The sequence below is a fragment of the Ceratina calcarata genome, unplaced genomic scaffold, assembly GCF_001652005.2.
Source record: "Ceratina calcarata isolate Rehan_Ccalc_2016 unplaced genomic scaffold, ASM165200v1 scaffold568.2, whole genome shotgun sequence".
Lineage (NCBI taxonomy): Eukaryota > Metazoa > Arthropoda > Insecta > Hymenoptera > Apidae > Ceratina > Ceratina calcarata.
This window is the reverse complement of record NW_017176883.1, coordinates 22,788-48,194: the sequence shown is the minus strand read 5'-3', so window position 1 is coordinate 48,194 and position 25,407 is coordinate 22,788. Positions and strand designations below refer to the sequence as shown.

The 25,407-nt window shown below is 42.1% G+C and overlaps 3 protein-coding genes and 1 long non-coding RNA gene across 8 annotated transcripts in view; 2 read left to right on the top strand and 2 right to left on the bottom strand.

The window, feature by feature from the left end:
* LOC108629347 (acetylcholinesterase) overlaps positions 1 to 7,004 on the top strand; it is a 44,712-nt gene extending 37,708 nt beyond the window's left edge. For all 4 annotated transcript variants that reach the window (XM_026817213.1, XM_018031956.2, XM_018031955.2 and 1 more), the window contains one exon: positions 68 to 7,004. In XM_026817213.1, the coding sequence (XP_026673014.1) occupies positions 68 to 237 (170 nt within the window). In that variant the 3' untranslated portion in view covers positions 238 to 7,004. The remainder of the gene's footprint in view (positions 1 to 67) is intronic.
* LOC108629348 (RCC1 and BTB domain-containing protein 1) lies at positions 6,936 to 10,072 on the bottom strand. Of its 2 annotated transcripts, none has more exons than XR_003389700.1 (12): positions 9,765 to 10,031; positions 9,443 to 9,670; positions 9,168 to 9,370; positions 8,939 to 9,100; positions 8,609 to 8,867; positions 8,410 to 8,543; positions 8,082 to 8,354; positions 7,878 to 8,002; positions 7,717 to 7,814; positions 7,508 to 7,638; positions 7,177 to 7,432; positions 6,936 to 7,072 (listed from the first exon to the last, which is right to left on the bottom strand). XR_003389700.1 is itself a non-coding variant. In XM_026817220.1 (12 exons), exons 3-12 carry the CDS (start codon positions 9,528 to 9,530, stop codon positions 7,292 to 7,294), a joined length of 1,614 nt encoding a protein of 537 aa, XP_026673021.1. In that variant the 5' UTR covers positions 9,531 to 9,670; positions 9,765 to 9,893; positions 9,975 to 10,072; the 3' UTR covers positions 6,936 to 7,291. The 2 variants fall into 2 exon arrangements, 1 of the variants encoding a protein (XP_026673021.1); XM_026817220.1 differs by having other exon boundaries at positions 6,936 to 7,432; positions 9,765 to 9,893; positions 9,975 to 10,072.
* Positions 10,073 to 10,240: 168 nt separating this feature from the next.
* On the top strand, positions 10,241 to 23,986 carry Cerk (Ceramide kinase). Its single transcript, XM_018031962.2, has 8 exons — positions 10,241 to 10,576; positions 18,268 to 18,519; positions 20,146 to 20,339; positions 20,414 to 20,789; positions 20,883 to 21,035; positions 21,114 to 21,310; positions 21,497 to 21,666; positions 21,857 to 23,986. The coding sequence occupies exons 1-8, from the start codon at positions 10,447 to 10,449 to the stop codon at positions 21,930 to 21,932; spliced, it is 1,548 nt and encodes a 515-aa protein (XP_017887451.1). The 5' UTR covers positions 10,241 to 10,446; the 3' UTR covers positions 21,933 to 23,986.
* Positions 10,952 to 25,351, bottom strand: LOC113464853 (uncharacterized). The gene is made up of 3 exons (XR_003389701.1): positions 25,072 to 25,351; positions 12,721 to 12,979; positions 10,952 to 12,643 (listed from the first exon to the last, which is right to left on the bottom strand). It is a non-coding gene; the product is annotated as an uncharacterized LOC113464853 (long non-coding RNA).
* Positions 25,352 to 25,407: the final 56 nt, after the last annotated feature.

The window sequence follows — 25,407 nt, the reverse complement described above, 5'->3', positions numbered from 1 at the left end:
GCCGTTGATTCGTTTACGATAAATCGGGTGATTGTTAAGAAACTTGTAACGTTTGTTCGTGTTACAGCGAAGCTGGAACTCGCCTCGAAGGAAGCGTGCAGCGGCACGAGCGTGAACCCCGGTGGACAGTTGATGCTGGTGTTGAGCTTACTGCTAATCGGCACCTTGTTCAGCACCCTGGTTTACCCGGGCGCGAACGGCGTGCCGCACATCTTCGACGTGAGGGGAATCGTCTAGCTCCTGGCTCCCTGAACCGTTCCCGATCGTCGAGTAGACCAGAGCCCGCGGTCGCGGTCGGTGGAATCGGTGGCTCTCTAAAACGTGTGGACGGAAACGAGTCGATGGTATCGCTGATTATAGACGAAACGAGAAGCGGAAGTAGACATATCAATGGACCGGAGGCTGCTACTCTCGATCGACCAGGGACGAGATCGCGACCAGTCACTCTCTGCCTGGTCAGTGAGAGAAGAGATTCTCCGACCGGTCAGACGCGGCATGGCAGATCTAACGGAAGTCCCCTGTGGACAGGGGAGACGGTAGAAACTGTGCTCTAACGACCCGAAGATTTTTTTTCGAAGGACCGGACGACGTGTCACCGATAAGTGTCGTTTTTACATTACTTTTTCTTATTCTTTCGTTTCATCTATTTTCCCTGCGTGCTCTCGAAAGTGCGATCGACCAAGTCCTCGCGATTCCGAGACACGCACCGATCACGATTGGCGTCGCTGGTGGAATATCGGAACGATACAGAGGAAAGGAAGCAGTCGGCGGTAAAAAAAAAAAAGACAGGTAGAATCGATGGATCGACGATGGAACACGAGTAAGTGTCCTCTGAAAACCTCAGCGTCCTGACGCACCGGTGACCGGTCCCATTACGACGTGTCTGACCTGCACCGACCGCGACTACTCACGCACGTAAGACCGTGGCCGTATTTAATTTTCATCCGAGTATCACTAGAAACGAATTTACAATTTCCGTGTCGATCGATGTCCGTGACGAATGAAGAATGAAAAACCAAAATTGCCATAGCGTGAAACATCATATCGGACGATTAATTGGAAGAAATTCGTTTGTACGCCGCGCGCGCGGAGAAAACCAGTACGTTGCAGCTTTTTATTGGCGCGAGCGTAGAAATATGGGTCATCGCATCGGTGCTTTTATTTTACGAGCGAGAGATCACCAACGACCTGGACGTTATCGCGAGGACGCAGCCGTCCTCCCCCGAGCGCGGCACGACGACGCGACGCGTATATCTGGCCCCGGTAGGATAATCCGGCGTTGACCGTCGGAAAATTTCATCGAACGAACGAGCATTGTTCGTTGCATTCGTCGTCCTTTCCCTTCGCTGTCCCCGTGACCGACTCGTTCTTTTATTTTCCCTCGTTGATCGAAATCGTTGAATCATTTCGACGACTTCTCTTCTGGACGCCAGTCAAAATCGTGATATACCGTTACGAGCGAATTTCGAGCAGATAGGGTAACGTCTTCTCGCGGAACACCGAGCTCGTTCCGCTTTTAATTCGACCGTTATTGGTGCTCTGCAACTAACTGTCTGCACAGAGGGGTACGGTAATGCGAGCCGCAATTCGATCTATATGCTCTGCGGCCGCCTATATGTACCTACGTGCGCATGTTTGTAATGCGGTACAGCTACTGCAGAGTCAGTTGCACTCGTATCCGTACGAATCGCGGAGACTTAAACGCCTTCGTACCTGACCGGCAACTTCGATCGTTCCCAATAGCCGACGATCACGAATGAATCGTCGGCTGATACACCTTCGTTCACTCGTTTAATCATTGAACAATCGAACAAGTTTTAATATTACAATCTTATCTTTGTCCATTCCTTTAGCTCTACGTTCGTATTTGTATACAAAATTCCTGGAGTTATTTTAGAATTCTGTTACGTCTGTCGAAAGGTAATGGAATTTGTTTAACGCAGAAATTCTGCGCTCGCCCGATGTTAATTCGAGAACATTTGGACATTGACGGGCGGCCGTTTAATTCCCATGTGCCCGTCGCTATAAGCGGTACGGTAAATTGACAGAAATCATGCCAGTCTTCTGGATCAAGTCCCGATGCGAATTGCAAATCGCTCGGCCCGACGCGCCGCGGCGCAACGCCCCTGATTTGCTCGCGGTAAACTAATCGACGCTCTGGCTACGCGGTCGAAATACTCGATCAGTGGCCCATTGTGTCCGCGGAACAAGCGGATTGATTCGTCGCAAGAACCAGTATCTTGTAATTTAGCAATCAACAGCTTGTAACAGAGACAGTATCCCTGCTAATTTTGTTTTCCCACCGATTCCTTCCTAACAATTGAGGAATCGTTTTTTATTCGCTGATCGCGTCGTGGAAGAATCGTGCTCAATCAAACGCTGTGATTCTTCGCTCTCTTTTTTTTTATGATCTATTTTCAATACGAACATGCTTAAATCACGTCGCCTTCCTTGCAAGAAGAACTCGAAGCTCCCCCTCGCATTTGATCGATCGCGCGAAACGGACGGTCGAGATAAGGGATATTGGTTTCCATTAATTTCGCCGTGGAACAGCGGCGGTCGTAAAATTTTACGATGCGACAGCGAATGCAGAACTGTTGGTGTGTGTCGCATTAGAACTCGTCCCGGCCGGCCGGCCGGCAGTCTCGATCGAAATTAAACGACCGACAGGATATGTACTTTGCATACGGTTCAGGCCTCGGCCGCGTCGAAGGTGCACTCCGAACGTCGTTGGTCGTCGCGTCGCATCCCATGCGCTCTATTTTCCCTCGCGGCTCCGCCATCGATTTTACACCAGAATACGCTTCTATTCTTCCAGCTTGGCCGCCGATGAAGGTCGCGCGCCTTGCCGTCTCGACCATCCCCTTTACGAAACGTCTTTCCCAACTCCCGACTTCCGGATCGGGCCCATCGTATCAGCGATCGTACCTCTCGTTCTTTTTCTTCGGCCGAAAAGAGAAGTGACACGCGTCCCTATAGGGTTCTGAAATTGATTACGGGTAAATTGCAAACGCGGAGTCGTAAGCAATTTCGTCACTCGCAGTTCTTCGCACTTCTTTTCCCCCTGAGGAAAAAGATGAATGTACAAGAATCACGGAAGATTGCTTATTCTTCCACAATGGTCATTTCTCTCCCTTCATCTCCTAGTCCTCCGTATCATCGAGATCTTCCAAACTAAATCCAGTTTTGAAAATTTGACGGAAGAAACAAGAGCAACGTCTAAAAAACGAAATCCTTTTCGATTTCTCCTTTCGCGTCTCGTCCACCTGTTTCCTCGGTGGGAAGTGAGCGCGGCTAAATTTTTCGATTGACCACCGATTATTATTTATAGGTACATATCTACTGAATATCGTTGTGAGCACAAGATGACACCGCGTGCGTACACGTACACGCGCGCATTTTCTGTGTGCACATGTTCAGCGAACTGTCCGATATATATAGACATTATACATATTTGTATGTATAAACGCGTTATCGATTTATCCGGGAATCAACCGATCTCACTCGCTCTCCCTCTCTGTCTCCTATTTTTTTCTTATCGATCACTGAAAAAAACGACAATTTCCACTGGCTCGTAGCGAAATAAGAATTATCGGGAAACGTCTGGTCTAAATTTTCCTAGTCCGACCAGCTTGTAAGGCAAGTTGTCTGTACAAGAATCGTGTACAACATAGAGAGGAATCTTCCAATCGGCGAAATCGTCTTTCCTCCCTCTGCTCCCTCCACCCTTTGAATCGACGAGAGCCTTTCATCCCTTTCGGACCGAATCGTTCCCCGCCGTCCCTTGTCCCTGGCGTTTTGCCAGTCCTGCTTTTTCTTACTTAGATTCTTATTGGCGTTGAGAACAGAGTCCGTCCTCTCAACGCCACAGGGCAAAAGCTCCTCGAACTTCTTCCTCCCATTTACCCTTTCACTCGTTTTTCTCCGTCGCACTAGTCAAGAACCATGACGACTTTCCTTCCGCTTCCATATTTTCCCCTTACGAGATCAGTCAATTACGTGTAATAAGCAAGGAAAGAAAGGAACAGAGAGTCGAGGGAGGGAACAAGGAGCTTGCAGAGATCGGGGATGAGAGAAGCATAAAGGAAGCAGGAAAAATGAAGATGAGTTCGATCCTCGAGCCAGCGAAGGTCTCGGCGCACAAACGTAGAATCAAAAAGAGACGTATTTCGTTCATACAAATAAATCAAATTTCCACTATTTTTTATCTGTTCAGTCGCGCTGATCCGAGGATCGGGAAGCCACGGTCCGTCGATACGCGTTTCATGTACATACAGTATCGTGTAAATACAACGTAACGGGTATAAATCGAACAACGGTTTATATCGATGAGATTCCGATCATACGAAGAGTACGCGCGTTTACGTGTACGCGATTCCCTGTATTCAGGTTCGTCGACGCAACCGCGTATGTAAACCCATAAGTAATTCGCAAATAGATATTTTGGGGACGATCAGAGGTTTGTATATAGTCTATCGCAGCGAAGAAGGGAAGAGTCTGTCGATCCTTGAAACGGTAAAAGCGTGCGTGCAAATTGACCGCAACGAAGATGATTTCCAAGAACGTCGGCTGGAACATTTCCAGAAAGCTTGTTCTCTTATTGATTTTTATTTCATATCCTTGGCCCGTCTCGATGCTCCGAACCCGGATACTCGGTTAAACGATTGGTCTCACCAATTCCGGAATTCCTTCGCGATCCTCCTCTATCATATCTTCTCCCCACGGTTCGAGCGTGCCACGTCGCGCTACATCGGAACTCGTTTCGTCGAGATGGAAAACCTTTCAGGACGAGAGAGGGACTAGAAAATTCATAGGGCGGACAATCGTGATCGTAACGCTGCGAACGAATACCAGCTCGCGACGATTCCTTCTGAGAACTTTTGCCCCTGCGACACCGTCGACGACGATCCGAGAAATAACAGGCCTCCTCAGGTAGCCGGCAGAAGATTTCAGAACGATTTGTTAGAAGTCCGTGCAACAGGACTCTAAACGATCTTCCACCGCGGCGCCAGGCGTCGGGGTGAACGTGAAGCCGAAAAGCGATACGTACGGTGAAAGAAGGGAAGAAGAAGAAGAATGAGGATAATAACGATGAACAGGGCTAAGTAATCCATGCCATCGAGCACTCGATTTTCTCATCCGCGTTTAATCGAAAAAATGAAACGCGGAAGAGGAAACTTTGGCGAAGGAACGCGATCACAATAATTCTGATCACGGTTCAAGTTTTCTCGCGCAACTAACTGTGACTATATCGATGTAATTTAATGTATAATATATTATATAGACGTCGGACGCCGGTCCTCCGTATATACCTATTGAACGACGATACTTGTCGATTGCAAAAATCAACGTATGAATATACAATGCGAAGACACGATATATCCATTGTGTAACGGTGATTCTCGCGAACTATTCGTAAACCATCGATTCTCAGCGTACAATAAACTCGTGTAAATATCATACACCCCGAGTACGTGTACATATCTTGCTAAACAAAGAAAAAAAAAAGTACCTACCAAAGATTATTTAGAGGCGATCGACAGAGGGTGGATATCAGTTGCGTGGACGCGGCGGTTGACCTCGATATTAGTCAAAGAGTCGAAGGAAGGATTCTCTCTCACCGCGTTTCTGGTTGCACGATACGTCGCGATTCGATTTCGTGTAGGAAACGAAGGAAATAAAAGAAAATCGTGGACGGTGTAAAAGGAACGCGGAAAATCGGCAGACGTCGGGGAGGACAACGGGGAAAGGAGAATTTTAACGGAGAGATCCTTGCTTTTCCTTTCTTCCTTCTATCGAATCGAATGAAAAAAAAATCTTACTTCTGTCAATAGGATTCACAGCGAGTCGCTGGAAAAGTAGCCCGCAGGCCTAAATACGCTCTATAATTAAATTACAAGAACAAAAAATAAAACGCAGAGGAACTAAATAATTATCCTAGCCGAACAGCCGGATCGAATTCGACACGACATGATCCCAAGGTGCGTTCGTCGTCTTCTTCCCGTTTCCGTGTCGTGTCGGATAACGATCGTCGAACGCAACCGGCCAGAAAGAAACGATGCTGCGTTCGTCCGGTGCATTCTTCCAAACGTTTCTCGCTCTTCCTTGTTCTGTTTCGATTTCACCATCGGAAACGAATCCCGATCACGTTTAATTGCGACCAAGCGAAGCTCTCGAATTAAACGATTAGAATACTTTCCGATATTATTCTTCCGCAAAAGACAAGAATTATCGTAGGGCCGAAGAATGCACCGCGAATGCGAAGGTAGTGCAAATTAAAAATGAAACAAAGGTGCAGAAACACGTAACAACTTAAACATACGGCAGACCGACTACCTAATATTACCTATACGTATAAATATTTAAATATAAATATAAAGCATAATGATTATTTGTTAAATACTATTATTGATTATTATTATTATTATTATTATTATTATTATTAAGTAGTTACGTACACATTATACGAAAACGAGAAAAATTTACTGCTTGTATATAATGAGAATACCGTAATAAAAATAATGTGCGAAGGATAGTGCAGTAAGTTCTGTTGACCATACATCCCTTTGCCAAAGAATAAAATGGAAATGAAAACGATTATTACTACGTTACAACACGATACCGTTGCTTTCGAAATTGTAATTATATAAAATTGTTCATATTTCTCTACGCCTCACTAATTATACGATACGCTTCGCATCTTGTGATCGCGACCAATTCATTGATTAGTAGGGAGATTCATTAAACGAGTAGATTGACGTACATAACAAGTAATTTATTTCGAAGAATATATATGTATAAAGGTAACAGACGAAGATGGAAACAAAAAAAGAAAAACAGAATAAACTTCGTTGTTAAATCAAACGGAAAAGGTAACATTTTACATATTATGTATAAACTAATGTAATTTATGTACGTATATATAAATACATATGTATCGACAAGATGAAACCAATGTAATAAAAAAGGACACGGTCCGAATGAGATACGTGTAATAAACGTTACGTGTGTCACGCATTTGGATGACTATCATTGACTAGAACCAGCTTCGATCTTCTGGTAACGCGTAATCCTTTTTGTTTGAAACAGGAAGAACGTGTTCTCAGTACCCACGTTATTAAACGCAAACGACAAGTACCTGACTGGTACAAAATAAGATAAGAGGTAAGTACGTACGGTGTGTCCCTAGTCTGAATGACAACTTCATAAAAACCTTTAGTCAATCACGTATCGCAAGTGAAGTCTATTAGATATTTACATCGTTTGAGAAATTTTGTTAGCGCAACGCATTTTAAGTTTTAAGCGCACCAGTGTGCGCGGCTTTGAGTTTGAAGGTTTTCATCATATTTTCGCTAAGTTTCGCGAAATTCTCTGATTGCATTACCGCCGTTATGTGATTCAGCATGAATTTAAAACAATACTCCTCGAGTTCCTAGAATTAAATTCACATAAACGGTATTCCTGTCCTTAAAATATGAGACTTGAAAAGATTGTGTATTATATCTACCTTGGCATCGTATTCGACGGCCATGCTATAGATGGAGGCAGAATTTTCAATCGTAATAGCTTTCTTCATTATTCGTGTGCACCGTTTTTTTAGCTGGTTTTCGTTGAACGAGTTTGCCAATTCCAAAAGTTCTTGTTCACGAAAGAAACGAAGATAGTTTTTAAAATCATCTCATGAAACTGTTTACAAAATGTAAATTAGATATCTACCAAACACATTTTCCTCGGGTAGATCAATCTCGTCGGTGTACAAATACTTCAGAAAAGCTTTGTAAACGTTGTACGAAAATTGATATTGATCCATAGCACTAGAACGAACGAATGAATGAACGGAAGTTGAAGTACTGATCATAGCTAAAGGCAGTATTTACCACTGATCATCATCGGCCCACTTATTCTGAAACATCGTCCGAAAATATTCCGAACGTATCCTTAGAATAGCTTTGTGTACAAAAATAGACTTCTGTTGTACATTTACGACGAAGTCACTCGTAGTCTACGAAATAAAAAGAACGGAGTATTCTTAATTAGTATACCTTATGAGAGTATTCTTTTTCTTTCGACAAAATACGTACGGAATCGTCGAATGCTTCTCTAAAGCAATCCTCGAAACTGACTTCCTCTTCGTCGTCGTAAAAGACGATCGGTTTATACGTAACTTTAGGTGTCGCGTATAGTGCGAAAGCGTCGTGCAGATAATTTAAAGTAGTCAGAGTTGGAACTAAGACACTTTGCGAGAGACACGAACCCCATACATATATTCGATTGCCTTCGACCAGAGCCACGCTGATGTGACTGAAATGCATGGTCGCTATATCTGCTACCCTATTCACTTCCTCCACTACCAGCTGAAAATGATTCGCTATTATTTCTCCGTTTATTCAGTTTTATCTCGTATTGCACCTGTACTGGACGCCAAGCATCTGATTTGCTCCCAGTATCCAAACCCAACTGGCCTGAATTATTTGCGCCCCACACGTACAAATTTCCTTTATTACTTAGGGCCAGGACGTGCGTGCAACCACAAGCTATCTTCTCTGTCACCATAAAAGAGTAGAATTTTTAATTTATTTATGAGAACAGCCAGTGGTAATGCTATTACCAATTGTAACGCCAATGAGACTCGTTACTTTACAGGGGCTTCCTTGATTAACATAGTTTCCAATTCCTAATTGACCAAAGTTGTTTTGTCCCCAACCATAAACTTCTCCATCGTTCGTGATCACCATGTTCATTGCCTGACCACAACTGATCGAAACTATTTTCAAGGTCAATGCAGAATTCACCTTTTTGGGAGTATTCAAATTTACTCCTACATTACTATTTACTTGCCCGAAGTTGTTTCCACCCCATGCATATACCTAGAAGAAACACATGATCCTAGGCTGCTGTCGAAGAACACATTAATTCAACTCTAACTTAATATACATACTTCCCCTTCTCTTGTTAATGCAAGAGAATGATAACTTCCACAAGCAATGTCGACAACAAATTTGTTACTTAAATCCATTTTTATTTGTTTTGGAACCGAATCTTCAACAACAGCAGTACAGTTTCCTAATTCAGAATAATTATTGTGTCCCCACGAATATACCTTGGATACAATTATAATATCACCGTTTCATGCAGGATTGATGTACGTTTAAATAAACTTCAAATACCTCTCCTGCTCCTGTCAGAGCCAGAACATGTGGCCCTCTGCCATAAGCAATAGTTCTTATCTCTTTATCGCATAATGCTTCTACTTTCCTTGGTTCGATATAACTCAAAGTATCGCCAGTTCCAAGGCACCCATGATCATTACTTCCTATCGCATATACCATGTTATCTTTTGTCACAATTAAAGCTTCCCCACCTAAGGTACCTACGCATAAAAGGAACATCGTTTCAGTAAAGCATAACACTTGTCATAACTGTAGTATTCTTGTAAACTTACCATACACAATCGTCATGTGAATTTTCGAAAGAAAAGCTGGATCCAAGAAAGTAAAAATTGGCCAGTTCTTTAAATCCGAACGATACATTTTCAAATCCGTCTCGAGCTTCGAACGGAGAAATAAACCGACGTACTTTCGGTTTCTTCAGATTGTCTCACCTCATTTTATCGATCAAATAAGACACGTTCTCTCTCCACTCTCGTAACATCGTAACATTATTTATTACTCTAAAAGATAAATATGTGAAACAGGCATATCATTCAATATTTGCATACACAATCTGTTGCAAAACTTGATTATTTTATACTGGAGTAGACGTACGAAGATGCTTGTCAAATTGTCAAACTGAACGTTGTCCAACGTTGTCAACAAGTTTATTTCCTACTTCGTTATCGACAAAACTCTCGCCGGTCCGTTTAAAGGTTGCTAGATGGAAATAGTGGATTTTTCCTATGAACATTTTTCCTAATCATAATCACAGCACAGCGGCCACAGCTGATCGCAAAACAGTAAATACAAAGTCAAAATTACGGTTTTGGCCTCGCCAATATCACCACAGGTACAAATGCAAATTGATTGATAATAGCAGTTCTGGTATGCCCTCTACGATGGAATTATTATCAATCCCTTAGCTGATAAAGTCAGCACAGTTCCTTATCCATGCTCGAAGGGTCGTCTGAGCGGAGGCGCCGCATTTTCCGTGAAAACACTGAACCTAGACGATCCGAGGCGAGTCGATTTTGCACGGCGTATGACGGTACGACGTTCTCGGCCTCAGCGCCTCAGCCAGTCGGGCCAGTTGTGCTCGAACCACCGAGCACACAGCGTTGTTTGAGTGCACTCGAAACTGAGCGTTCATCGTTGATCTTCGTGTACGAGCGTTGTTTTCTCTACGATTTTCGCGGCGATTTTCACCGCGTAACACACGAATCGATTGCCAGAGATGAAGACGTCGCCAGCCTGGCCCTATTGAACGTGTCGTTACTCGCGGAAAGCCGTCAGGATGATGCAGGAAATCGCGGACCAATCCTCCAAGACGGTGCTCCTGAACACGTTCGTGGTGAAAAAGAAACGGTGCAGAGTCTACTTTCATCGGGGCACGCTCATCTGGGAAACGGAGAAGCCGCCGTACAGTGAGTGCAATTAGAAATTTATTCATCGTCGGTGTGCATCAATTGATCAAATATACACATACCGGATGTTCTTAGTCGTCTATTAATCACGAATTAATAGATTTCATCATTTATCGAATGAATATGCGTTTGTTAATAATTAAATGCAGTATCGTTTTAAATAGATTGCGTATTTTAATGCGTCTGTAGAAAGCTAGCTGACGATATCCTAAACGACCTATCTGTTAATTTGTTCGATTAGTTATCAAGAACATTATTTATCATCATATACTTGTTAGAGCACCGAAACGCGATACGTAAGATTTTTCAATTTAAACACTTCTACGATAGTATGGAATTTGATTAAAGGTACGCGTATGCACATCATATTCTAGATTCTAAGTATACAACCGTCGACAGCAATATCCTCCTCGTTAGCGTGAAAGAAACGAGTTACCATTTCATTCCTTGTGAATCAAAAAAGAACGACGAGCAGAACGTTAGAATCTCGTTGGTTCCGCTTTAAGGGTGCGTTGTTGTTGCTTTGGTCGCATCGTGTGAAGAGGAACGAGACTCGGGGACAAGGTCCCACCGTTCACCAGGGTGTGTGTAAAAGATTCAGATAACTAACGCCTTATCTGACCCTTCTGTAGTGAATTCGCGAAAATTGTACGTACTTATATCGAGTTCGATATCAGTGGGTGGCTAACCAGATACGAATTGTTGTGATAGGACGTAGCAGGCAAAAATGTTTAGTATTTAAATACGTATACGTGTATACTGGACGTTCTTTCGTTTCGTTAAGTTAAAGTCATTAAAGAAACTCACGTTCTCTGATTATCCTGTTAACGTCAGAGAAATATCTTTAATCGATGACGTCTGGTTAATGCATGCGAAATCGTATGATCTGTTTTTCTGCAGTTTTTGCTATCACAGTTTCAATGATGCAAAACCGATAGAGAAACACGTACGATTTAAAACAGTTTATCTTCATCGAATGGTATTATTATCGGAGCGATTGTCCTGTGCGTTCGCACTTACAGAATCATGTATGTATTTATGTAGAATGTATCTCAAGCCTTCCGGAACGCGTTCTATGCGTTCGCATTTACAAAATCTTTTATTCATATTATATAGTGTTTCTTAAGTCTTCCGACCTCGAAATTCGATCCAGAATCAACGAAGATCCGTTTTCATACTTGGCTCTCACCTTGCCGATATAAATTTTGTTCTCGAAATCGGTATGTTCTCTAGAAAAAACCCGCGTAGCGTACGAAACGACTGTTTATAAACCTGTAGCTGTCGTAAGTAAAAATGTCCCGTATTGGACAGACAAAAGATAAGTCGGGTACGGTTGTACTCTGTGTACACTGTACAGCTGATTGCACTCGTGTGCGTGGCGTGAACACCTACAGAATATCGATAAGTTTCAGGCGATGAAGCACGCTCGTGTCGAACTCGTATCCTTGACGTACAGTTCGCATGCGGTTCCGTTTCCTTGTATCCACGCCGGCATTGAATATCAACGTAAATTTTTCGTGGGACTCTTTCGTACGCCTGTTAAAATCGTCCTTGATTCGTCTCGATTCGCTGAATTATTCCGAGACCTGAGAACGTTGTTTTTAACGAAAATCCACGTGTTATTGGCACGGCTTGGTAACGTCAAATTACGTGTCGATCGCATTATCATTCCCGATTACTACTTCGATCGAATCGAACCGGTTTCAGCTCGTAACGCATTTTCGCTTTCCTCGGGTCTACTTAAAAGAACGAGATACCGGTCGAACGTCCGTGATAAAAAGTCATCCGTTGGAGTTGAATCGTTGCGTGAATTCAGCTGTCGTTAATTGAATTTCAATTACCGTGACATATGTGCTATCTATCTTTATTACTTCAAACAATATTGCGTAATCAACATTGTCCATTTCCTCCTTCCTTCAAACACGTTTCCGCGTGTCAATAATAGATTTTGCGAATCATAGAATTGTCGTATATTACAGATAAAAGATAGTTATTAAAATGTCTATCTCACAAAAGAGTTTCACGTGACGTATGATCGACGACAATAATTTCTCGAGAGAAACGTACCTAATAGGAAATATTCCGTAACTGTATATGCGAGAGTGAAATTCTAAAGTCCACTGCATGTCCTACACGATACTTACATGCGGTTTAGCGCAATTTATGCGGGTACGTTGCTTACGTAATCCCTCTTGGGATGCATTTTTCCGGATGGCCGCCAGCAAAAAATTACTCCTCTCTGAAGACGTTCCAATAAGCATCAGCATTTCTTCTTTTTTTCATGGGAAGGGAACGCGACGAGGCTTTTGGCACTCGTCTCATTTATTTCGCTGACACAGTCGGGTATTCAATTTCCGTCCGTGTCACAGCCTATGCGCATTTATCCGTATTCTTTCATTTGGTCTATAACATAAAATTCCATTCCTTATAATTATTCATTTACGACTGTTATAAAGAAACCGACGATTCTAGCTTCTTATTTATACACGTTAAGGGTTAGCGATATAAACGAAGGCGGACGTAAGTGACGTTCGCACTTAGGCGAAGAAGACTGCTAGTAAAAAGGTCAAACGTGAGGAACACGGACAGGGTCGATCAGAGATGTTATCTCCCGGAGAATGCGGCACGGTCCTAAGGAAGTTAACTCCGAAGGAGCCGCTCGATTAATCGTACGACTTCCGTACATACATACACATACAGCATGTCCCAGAAAAAGTGTTAGAATCGAAGAGAGATGATTCTGTAAGTGTTTCTGAACAACGATTTCCTTTGCCAAAGTGCAAAGTGAGACGTTTTTAAATTATTAACGAAAAACAATGACCCGCGCTAAGCCACGATCCGAGCCAACCTACCCGTGGCTGGGCGCGGGCCCTACGCGTGCTCTCATCAATTTAATTAATTAATTTAACAACCAGTATAGGAAATGTGAAAAATTTAATTGAGGAAAAAGTATTAAACTAGTAATAATAATTTTAAGCAAAAGTTTCAGAAGGTGTCTTTTGAAACTGGTACAACCGCGAACCGCCGCTCACGCCGTGCCAGCTTGCACTTTTGTTTCTTATTTATTTTTCATTAATGTAGAACTGAATAAATTAGATTTCTCTTTTACAGAAATGTCAGATATATTTTGTCCACTCGTGTCGCGTGTGCTCTGCAAGTTCTACGTAGCATAAAAATCCGCGGCAGTGGTATCGTAACCGGAGAATCATTCGAATTAATGATTCGTACTTGCAATTAAAGTCGCTCAGGAGATTCAGGTATAACGTTTCGCGTTCGCCGAGATATTATGAAAAAGGAAGCTCATCGTCGCGATGTTACACTCATTTTAATTTTTGTCACCTCTTTTCCTATTTATCGGAATCTGTTATGTAAACCGAAAAGACAGCCGTTGCAACGGTGCAGGTAGCCTGTGTTTATTGCGAAACTCTTTAATTAAGAGGTCGCGCCGTGGGTACCACGTCTATCCGCATGTTCCGCTTTTTTCCTCTTTCGTCCCAGTCACGGAACTGACGTAATACCACGTTTAAAACGTTGGAACCTCGTTTATTCTTCGCCATTTCGCTGTCGTCTCGCGATTACGCGTGGAGAGACCTTGGTTCGCTTTAGAAAGTGGATCAATTATCGCGTGCGAGGAACTTCAGTTTTCTCTCGTTCGCGTTTATGCGAAACCGTGTCGCACAGGTGTATGTGACGATCAGAACAAAACAGACGTCGTACGAATTTTTCAACGGTTCCGTCAATTGATTTGAATAAAAAATAGCTTGAAGTTCTCAGAGTGAAAAAAAGTATTTGTTTATACAGCGAATCTTTTCTAACGATGCATAACATGTCAAAGCCATTTGAATCAGCAATGCAGATCCATGTTTTGCATGTAAAGAGTAATTAACATCTTGCGTGTAGTAATAAAACATACATAATATTCCTTCCTATGGTAATCGTCTACTTTAATATCAAAGATTTTCCTCGTCATTGAAACAAAAGACGACCTGATATAACAGGATGATTTTCTGTCTCTACTCGTACAAACTATAATTAATTTTAATTACCAAAATACTTATTACGCAGGTAGCTTCCGCGGGAACGAGAGACGAAAATATTTGAATTTAAATTAGTAGGAAGTAAAAAATATTCGCATGACGTAGTATGAATGATGTCAACTGGAGGGGATCGAAGGTGAACCAGTTGATGAAGATCAAGCGACCTTCCGCGAGCTCAGGCTGGGAACATCCGTGTGAACGACCCTGACGAGACGCCTAAATTTACCTGAAGAAAAATTCAGTCTGCAGCGAGCGGTCGAGACTGCGAAGAATCACGGATTCCCTTGGCGAATGCGATCAAGGTCCGGCCTGACCACGGCCACACATGCCTTCAATAAAAAATATCGTAAACAACGTGAATTTTTTACTTTATATAATAATATCTGATGAGAGATAGTTTAAAGACATCGGTGCTCGTCGTCTGTGGCAAAGTACCTCTACTTCCGCTGTTTATAGACGTCTCTGGCTTTTTTCAAAAATCCGTCCTGGGGACTATCGAGCCTCGGACCTGAGTACAGCTTCGAAGGAAAGGGTCTGATTTACGACACCCTCAAGTGTTCCGCACGTTGCTTTACCAGTGTTCCTTCGTTTACCTTTCCGACCTCACAAAAGAATTTCCTCCTTAATCCTACTTGTCCCCGTGGAAACGAGACGGAGTACTTCACGTTCTCCTACGAATTGCAAATGCAAAGCCGGTTTGTCAGGTAACCGTCAGCCTTCGTCGGCAGGTCGCGCATATGTTTCCCATCCTCGCAGACTCGCAGTTTAAATGCCATTTCCCTGTGAAAGCGAGGGTAATTTCTGACGCTTCGACCTTCGCGTTGGAAGTTGGAAGCCCTCCAGCACGTGGAACAAAAGGCTCGATAAATGTAAGCGCATGCACACGTCGTTTTCTGGGTCATAGTCGCAGCCTCCGCGGCTCGTGACGACTAACTAGACCGCGAGGCTCGAACGGATCGCGTCGACGGGCTTCGCAGATGCTCCGAATTATTTTCAACTTTCGCGTATATTGATGCACGCGGCCGAATCGTTGATAGAAATCGATCATCGAGCAGACTCGAGAGTGCGGTAAGACGGAACCTAATTATTTTCGTGGCGAATTGCATAAGCAAAATCGCTCTTCCTAAGAGTCTTCGCCGACGCTTAACGATATTATTATTGGACGTTCTGTCCGATCGATCGATTCAACGAATGCACGCTTAAAGTTGTAAGCATTGAAATTTTAACAGTCACTAAATATCACATTAACAGAACGCTGTATAAAATTTTAGAAATTTTGCGAGCCTATTAAAAAAGTTATTAAATCTGCAATTCTCATGTCGAATGACAGAATTTTCATTTCATTTAAAAATATAAATGCAGCAATGACAGAATTTTGTAATTTTTTATAATTCTTTATACATGATTCCTAGGTCGAACAATTTTATAAACCTTACTCCTCTGTAATCATAATTTTTTCTAAAAGTTCACTGGTTCAAATATTGGACACACAGCTTTTTATTATATGTTTTAAACAGACAGGCGAATTATTGCCATTATTTATTTGACGGAAAATATAAATGAAATATATTGAAAACGGATGAGATCAGTGGAACGAGTTTTTGTCTCATAGTCTGCGGATGAACGCGAACGAGTCTAGCCGTGAAAGTGGAACGAATCGATGAGAGTGCACTCGCAAGAAGAGACCGCACGATGCTCTCGCTAGAATCTACGACGAATAGGCCATGTGCGTCATATTTTTAGCGCGGATTTTGCCCGTTCACGTATTTACGAATCTCGCGTGTTCTTGTAACGAGAGAACGACCGGATCGACGAAGCTATATCATTCAAAAATACCCTTAACCGTGTCTCTGATTCTAGAGCGATTCTATTTTGTACAGAGCATCAGGTTCGACGAACTACTCACTTGGCTCGCCCGAAAATACTGTAAACACTATAATTATCTTCGCTTTATGAAAAGCTATTATTAAGATCAGTTATTTTTATCAACGAGTGACGACAGAACGCGACGTGATAAATGAAAATGTAACTTTGAAACCAGTTTTCATAAGCCTGTACTCAAAGTCCTTACTTATATTTAAGATCGTCTTAAGCATTTCCTATGCCTGTCTATCCTATATTTCCAGGCCCTGTCTTGTACAGGAAACAGGGACTTGAGCGAATGCTTAAGGCGATCTTAAATATAACGATTTTAAATACCAGACGATCTAAAATTGATCGACAGGACCCGTGACACGTCGAGGAAACTTTGTTTATAATGTAAAGAGTATCTTTGTGCAGTTTCGTTGCATTTAAGGTTCTCATCGAACTTTTCCCAGATAGTTTCAGATACGGTGACTCCGGTTTCACATTTTTTATCCTTAAAAGACGCGGTGGCTCTGAACCGTTCGTTCTCAGGGTTTGACTCGCTGTAACGCCGTTTGGTGAACAGACGAAAGAGAAACAGCAATTACGAGCAGGAAAGGTACTGATTCAGATGACTCGGTGCGAGTTCGAGGAAACAAATCGTGCGCCAGCGTGATCGTTATGTCGGTCACGTGTACGCGATGTACGTACGTACGTACACGATCGTGACACGCGAACTGGAACACTCGTCAGGACGGAATTGGCGATTTCTGGGATGTATTATGCCTGTTTCACGGTAGAAAACAAGCGAAGGTGTGGAAATATTTTTTTCGACATCGCTCGTTTCTCACCCTACCAATAATCGTTCTATTTTCTCTAACATTACATAAGACACTGTGCATCCCAAAAATCCGAATGTCCGTCGAAGTTTCTATTTCAGACTTCAAGGATCACGAGAGGGTTAAACGAAAAGAGAACCATTCGTTAAACGAACTTTTATCGAATGCAATAAACGAAACAAGTGTCGAAAGCTGCCGACATAAATTTTTATCGAATCGATTTCGGCTGAGGAAGAAGAGCATGAAAATCCTCCTATGCGAGCGGAAGGCTTGAACCGGGGCGTTATCAATTGCATAATTCTGTTATCTGCCAGTTACGAGCACGTCAGCATGCCATTATGATTGGCACACTGCGTGGAACATTGTACCGAGTGACAGCTGTCTGATACTGTCGTATGAATCAGTAAAAATCTAATTTAATTCATGCTCATCGACTTCGAACGGTACTTTTGAAATTATTTTTCATACTCGAGAATATTTAACGAGTTATGGACGAAAAACGAAAAAACAGTTTTTCGCAAATAACTCTTAAACTATTGACGCTAGCGAAAACTTTTTATACAGAAATTGTAGATCTCGTCGTCCTCTACAAGAAAGGTCCTATGCAATTTTCCCGTATCTCCAAGGGTTTAGGAGTTATTGAGGAAAATTTGGAAGAAATTGAAGGGGTACCCCNACTGTATAGCCAATACATCCTTAAGCGGCCTGCTATTAGAAAACGGTAAACCGAGCCTCCCTTTTGTCTCTCCTAACGCGCGTGCACCCGTTCCATACTTGTTTTCCTCCAGATCTATTATTCAATTGTCCGGCAAGTACATACATAGCCGCGAGACGTGACTTCTATTTCTGGTATGACTTTGAGGCTTCTGCCATAAATAGATCACGAAATTAAGAACGAACGATTGAGGCATAAGAAATATTTTCTGATTCCATAAATAAATAAAGATTTATCGGCGATTCGGTGTTTCAGCGAGATGGACGCTGCCCATGTCGGACGTGCTTGCGGTTCGTTACGGGGACGATTGGATACCCGGGGTCAGCGTCAAGGAAAAACAGCCGGCTACGTCGCCGACGTCGCCGACTGTCTGCCCGACGAATTTCATTCTACATTACGCCGTACGCGGTCCAAAGAATAAATGGAGTCATCACAGCGTGACGATGAGCCATACAGATCCTAGGCAGGTCGCGTCCTGGGTAAAAACTATCAGGAATTACCTCATGGGTGAGTTCCGTCTTCCTTTATACCCTTCCCAACGATCTCTCCGTAATCAAGAAATACCAGTTGCACTTTAATTTCGCAATTTAATTCCGGTGCAAAATGTAATGCAGAGACGTTGCATTCCTGTGAATTCGTACATACGCCTGATAACATGTTACAGCGTTTTTTATCGAAGTAAATTTTAGAACTGAATTTGAGAAGGAAGTTCCTCTGGACGGATCTAGCTTTATTGGCACAGCTCTAAATATCCTGGAAGTAACACACTCGAAATCATGTACCGTTGAAGTGCGCGCAATCTGAAGTGGCCTCCCCGTTATCTCTTGTGAATGGAATAAAAGTAGTAATCCCGGACTGTTTCCCGACTTTGCTGACAGCTCAGTTTCACTCGTCTTTAAACGTAAGATAGTTTCGACTATCGTAAATTGATCGCTACTCACAACTTTCGTTTGAAACATTTTTCGCTTGGACGAAAAAAAGTTTGTACCATAAATAATTTTATTTATTAATTAATTATTGACGTTAGCGAAAAAAATTTTATACAGAAATTGTAGGCACTGCTATTACCTGTAAAAAAGGTCGTATACAAATTCTTCTATCTCGAATACTTCAGGACTAATCGATTAATTACTACGTCTATCGTCAAATACTTAGCGAGTTGAGTTAGAAGGAAATTACATAGGACCATTTCTGTATCGTGAAAATGCGAGGCAAAGGTGAAAGTCGAATCGCAGAACTTGGCGCGGCTCACACTATCCGTTTCCTTTCTATTCGCGTCTAGGGAATAGCCACCGGTTTAATAATTGAATGGATATTGATCATTCGCGTCTCCGTTCTCGAGAATAAACGAACTGCCTAGTTGATCGAATATCTAATTAATCAGATTGATCTCAATCTCGTTTTCTACAAAATGACTAATCTGTTATTTTTCTCATTAAAATAACAATATTTTACAACGTCCCACAATTATCGTTTCTAACAGTGTTCAGCTATAATCGTTGTTTCCGTTCCTACGTGACTGGATATTACAAACGCTATTGCGTTTGCTCGCGAACTAGTAGAAAGGATTAAACTTCGTACACGTTGGAACTGGGTCGTCGGTTACGGATCAAGGCTGCGTAATTAAAATACGAACACGTTCCTGGCCAATCCTAGCGTAAAAAAAAACTCGAGAAACCGAGGACAAATTAATATCAAATTCCATAATCGTTTTGATTAGTAAGAAAGCAATCATCGATACACATCGGCCATCGGTCAGTCGTATGATCTTCCTAACGCTTGCGCCAGCGAATCCATCGAGCGTGGTAATCAATCATAACCGATACTAGCGTCAGATCGCGTTCTCCCCTTCGAGCAGAAAAACAACGGGGGTGGTTTCTTTGTCGCACGTGTAATACGATCCCTTTCTCGGTTACTCCGCGTTAGGACAAACCAGTATTGATCTGACTTCCTTCCTGCCTCGCCACGTTACCTGCTCGCAAAACTATCCTTCACCCAATCAAGTCCAAATAATGGCCTGACTATGAGGATACAAAGAATGATAAGACCCACTATAGTTACAGTCATGATAATTCACGTATAATAAGCAATCGTGTTCTGACTATTCAAGGGTTGCAAACGTTTGATCCTCAGGACTCTCTCATCGCCCCAGGAAGGTTCTATTGTTCGTTAATCCCTTCGGGGGAAAGAAGAAAGGATTGAAGATCTGGGAGAAAGACGTTCAGCCCTTGATGACCATCGCTGGCATCGAGACGAAGATGTTGATCACGGAAAGAATTGGTCACGCTCGTGATATACTTCTGAGCGCGGATCTGAGCGACTTCCATGTAGGTTTCGTTAAAAATTAAAAAATGGCCCATCGACTACCTTTACGGCACGCTTCTCAATTTCCTCTTTCTAGGCGGTGGTGTGTATCGGCGGAGATGGTACCCTCGCCGAGGTGATAAACGGCCTGGTATTGAGGACCTCGAGAGACAGACAGATCGATCCTAACGATCCGAACGTAATTCTGCCGAGTCCTCGGCTTCCGATCGGAGTAATTCCCAGCGGAAGCACGGACACGGTGGCGTACAGCCTCCACGGAACGACGGACGTGCAAACCGCGGCGATACATATCATATTCGGCGACAGCACCGGCCTCGATATTTCAGCCGTTCACAGCGACCAAACGTTGCTAAGGCTGTACGCCAGCATGCTGAGTTATGGTTATCTGGGCGACGTGATAAGGGACAGCGAAAAGTTTCGATGGATGGGACCTCAGAGATACGATTATTCGGGTGAGGAGGAAATTTGTTTCTTCTACCGGTGTGAATCTTGTCTGCGAGTCTAGAATAAGGTCAGATTTATCGCTGTATATGATTCCCGCACAGGTTTCAAGAAGATAATCGCGAACAAAGGGTACGAAGGAGAGATACATCTACTCTCGGACCCTTGCCACCCAGCGACCAGCACGAGGTGCACGAAAAATTGCAGCAGGTGCTTGCAGCACATGCACAACAGCATTCCCGACAAAGAAATATCCAGTTAGTTGATGAATTCATTTGAGAATTGAATTTCATTGTCGCTCGACATGTGTTTAAACGCTTTAAAACGTGCGTCAGGATGGATGACCGTCAGAGGGAAGTTCTTCATGGTGAACAGTGCGAATCTCGCCTGCAGTTGCTCGAGGAGTCCGATGGGATTCAGTCCGCACTGTCACGTGGGGGACGGTTGCGTAGACGTGATTCTAGTTCGGCATACATCGCTCTTCAACAACATCAGAATGTTGCTGAGGTTGGCCAGCAAACAGAAAACATTGGTGAGCGATACGACTCTTCCGATAAATTTCAAAATGAACGATGGAAAGAAAACAGATGAATATCCTTTGTCCCTGTGATCCGACTCTGATACAAAGTGCTCTCCGTTGAACGACTGTGCAATTTCATAAAAGAAGAAAAGCGAAACGCTTTCTCATTGATTGATCTCGACTGTTTTCATTGCATAGTACGATCTGCCGTTCGTCGAGGTGTACAGAGCGAGGGAGTTCACGTTCCGGGCATTGCCTACCTTGCACATGCAATCGAACAACGAGATTAACAACCGGTATCTGAACTCGAGCCTCAGCGTGTGGAACTGCGACGGCGAGGTGATCGATAGCTCCAACGTGAAAATCAGGTAAATACTCTGTCCGAGTATTTATGCAACGTTTTATCTTTCGATTCGCGCTTGTTCTACACATACCACTTTGCGTAAGAGAATAATCGTAAATGTACACAGAAAAATGCTCGAAGAACTTAGAGAAGATTTCTGTGGAATTACACGTATTTCATCGGATATACGTAATCGATACACAATTTGTTAACAGAGTACACTGCCAACTAGTGAATGTATTCACGAGACGAGCCCAGGAACCAGTCCACGAGCGTACCTGTCTGTGTTAGTGGCAAGTATATACGGTCGATCGACATTCTACTTGAAGTAAAAAGAAAACGGTCGCGCGTGCCCCAAGGATCGCGATGCAGTTTAAACCGCATAGTTCCTTCGACTTGCCCTAATTAAAATCGTTACCGCTGCATCGTCAGACGCAGAACCATGATACGATTCGAACTAAGATCTCAGGCGATTCACTACGATAGCTTGAGGATCGCGTCTCAATTAGAATATTATTTAAACGAAAATTAATTTTTTTTAAATCGATATTGTTAATAAGATTTAGATACTTCTAAAGCTCCATAATGTAATTTACAAGATATTTGCGCTCAAATGTTTGATTACGAACGAGACTAATCTACTTAAATCGCGACTGTTTCCTTATCTGTCTTGTATCTTCTGAAATCGAGATCCAAGATTAGCAAGAACTATGTCAATGTCCATGAAGACCTCAAAGGAGGCAGGATCTTATATTACGATCGACCTATTTTCTTTCCTTTTCTTGGATCATAGCGTTTAATCATCTGACATTCCATAGTGGACATGTCCACCCGCGGCTCGGCCGACAAAATGTACTTAACGAATTTTTTATGATAACAATTATCGGGTTTTTCCGATACCGATGTACTTCGCGTGTTTTAGTATTTAAAGTTAAGCGAAGAGCATGGTGATTGCTGTAGGTTCGGTATATGAATGGATTCTTCCTTGTAGGATATATCCGAGGACATTACGATTAGAATGATTAAGTTTTCATTCGGTAGCGTTCGGTACGAAGTGCGCAGAACGAAAAATCGTCCTTAAAAATTGTACGTCTATATTTTTAATCTGAGAAGGGCGACCCAAAGTGATTAGAATTAGTATTTAATAAGAATTGAAAAGTCGGAAGAAAAATAATTGTGATGAGGTTGTATCGACGTAGCGATATTTTCTTCACGATGACCAACATGGTTCATTGATTATGACAGAAACGACAAATGTATTTTCGAGAAACAAGTTCGTAACTGTTAGAGCTTAGGCTTATAAAACTTCAGAGAAGAATCGTACAGCATTTACTCGAAAAGTTTTTCGAACTATTTATGTATTTAACTGCAGATCAGCTTTTTTTGTAATTCTAATGTTTCTTTCTTAGTCTGATCAGCTTGCAGACAGCGTAAGAGAAACCTTGCTAGATTCTAAAAGAAAAGAAAGCTCGAAAATTGTTCGCAACAAGCCTTTCCAGTCGGAATGTAAATGAAGACGAGGGGTAACTTTCACTTGAACTTTTCTAGTCTGTTGCGTTCGCATCAATGAAATACACGTGCTGCTCCGTCCTTAATTTCCGTGTCCTATCGCACTTTTATATTATCTAAAGGGCGAAAGTTTCCCTCGTTTTCTCGGCCGTGAATTAATCTCCGGAAAATAAAAAAAGAATATTTTCTCAGGAGTCAATAATTCTCAAACACGACAGTGGGCAAGAGGATTTCATTTTACTTTGTGACTTCGCCGTTTGTATTCTTCTTTCTGTGATAACTCAATTTCTCTGTTTCTCATTCGATACTGTTAATCGAATACTTCGCCCATTGCTTGCAGTTACCGTATAATTTGTATTAAAATATTCCTTGGCATCAATACTTGACTTTGTTAAATTTTTTATTTTATAATCGTTCTGGCAACGGGTTTATCTTTGTGTGTATTATTGGAGAAGATCATTTGCATTCTTAAAGTAGCATTTATTTTAGAAAATGTAAACAGCGGCGGACCACAAAGGATTAACGACCGATTTTAAAAAGAGAATTTAGCGATTAGAAACAGATTATTTTGTAGAGGCATGTGTCCAGGTTGTACAAATATTTTAATACACATACACACACACACATATATATNATAAGTACATAAATCCATATGTATATATCTATATTTTAATTACAAGGTATTTATATATATAGAGCGGAAAATAAGAAGCGACACGTCGCTTCCAGTATGGCTGTAACCAATTTCTTTCGATTATTTTCAGAATGGTGCACCGAACGTTAAGAATGGTTGCGTATATATTATTAATAAATTGTACTTCACTTTTTCGTATCAATTTTCTTTATCTAAAATCCGTCCATGCTCTCCTTTCATCGCCATAACTATAAATTCATGCCTTCGTTGCGCTAAATATACAGGTTCTTAAATCTCTACGTTGTATCCTGATTCCTATTCGAATCCTCAATAAAATTCGGGAAAAGCAAAGACGAGTGTCGTATGGGTAACGAATTTCAAAGCGCCAAGAAACTCCCTTAACCATTAATTGTAAGTAACATTAATTATAAGTTTTAGCTTTAGTTCTAAGTACAAATTTTATACTTCTGTGAAGCTAATTATATTTAATGCAATTCATATTGTATATGGACATTAAACAATAAACATATTGTTTAAAAGAAATTAACACTACCTACCTCAATTCGTTTTCCTCGCTATCTTCAAAGAGATCTAAGGTATGAACTAATATTACATTTTATTATTTGAGGAAGTTCCAACTTCGGAATTCACATTGAGGTGTTGAACATAATGCACAACTCTTTCGCAGAGGAAATGCCTCTAGGAATAATCGAAAATTGTATGATTGAAGCGCGTTTAACGATAATTACGGATACGCAGAACGTCAGTTAAAAAACAGAAAGAATATCTAATTTCTGAGGTCCCATCGTTCTATCAAGTAGACATGTAAGAATTTTAAATCAGATTGTACTTTCATTGGCGTACATCGACGTTTTCGTTATTATCATTATAAGAAAATGATATTCGCAACGCTCCATAATCCACCGATCACGTATTACGATATCACGAATAAGTAGATTCGTTTTAATAGGAAAATACCCAACTGCTAATCAATAAATAAATAAATCTTATCTCTATTATGTAGACGTATGAAAATTGAATTTTACCTACGCATTTACCAATTACAATTTCATTAAATCGGCCACGTGTGTCTAGACCGTTTCTTGATTATTTCTTCTAATGGTCAAGAAGTAGACGAAGGAAAAAGGAAAAAGAACAGCATGTTGCTCGAAGTTATCCAGAGAAAAACGTGTACACGTCACAAAGGTACAGTTGTCGCGTTAATTCTTTGCGGAATGAGATCCACGAACACGCGACGAAGGGCGAAACGTTGTAACGTTTACGTACCTGGTGTCGGGAAGTGTAACGCGCAAACTCAGGTTCGAAAAGGCCAATGAGCGTGGATCAGTGCCACGGCAGGGACACTGGGGGGACTCTTGGTGGCCTTGCGCATTCTTCCGATCCCGTGGAAGCTGGAGGCGCGTCCATTTTGTTGGCACGTACGATCCCGGATAGTCGACGCCGGTGCAAAGTGTAATTCCCGTTCGCAGTGAATCGTGTTACCGGTAGTAAGGGTTACGAGGCCTCAGTGGCTGTCTGTCGGCGGCGGCGTACGTGGTTTTCGAAACTGTTCCTGCACAGAGAGCGCGCCGGGCGTGCAGTGAGAACCTACTTTGTAGATAA

What these genes read in the sequence shown, in the direction of transcription:
- LOC108629348 (XM_026817220.1), bottom strand. Translation starts at nt 9,530, where the DNA reads ATGTATCGTTCGGATTTAAAGAACTGGCCAATTTTTACTTTCTTGGAT. An exon ending in TCTCATTGGCGTTACAATTG is followed by an intron (nt 8,544 to 8,608) that starts GTAATAGCATTA and finishes TTATGGTGACAG; the next exon opens with AGAAGATAGCTTGTGGTTGC. An exon ending in TGGGCCGATGATGATCAGTG is followed by an intron (nt 7,815 to 7,877) that starts GTAAATACTGCC and finishes CGTTCGTTCTAG; the next exon opens with TGCTATGGATCAATATCAAT.
- Cerk (XM_018031962.2), top strand. Translation starts at nt 10,447, where the DNA reads ATGATGCAGGAAATCGCGGACCAATCCTCCAAGACGGTGCTCCTGAAC. An exon ending in TATCAGGAATTACCTCATGG is followed by an intron (nt 18,520 to 20,145) that starts GTGAGTTCCGTC and finishes TTTGATCCTCAG; the next exon opens with GACTCTCTCATCGCCCCAGG. An exon ending in TCCCGACAAAGAAATATCCA is followed by an intron (nt 21,036 to 21,113) that starts GTTAGTTGATGA and finishes AACGTGCGTCAG; the next exon opens with GATGGATGACCGTCAGAGGG.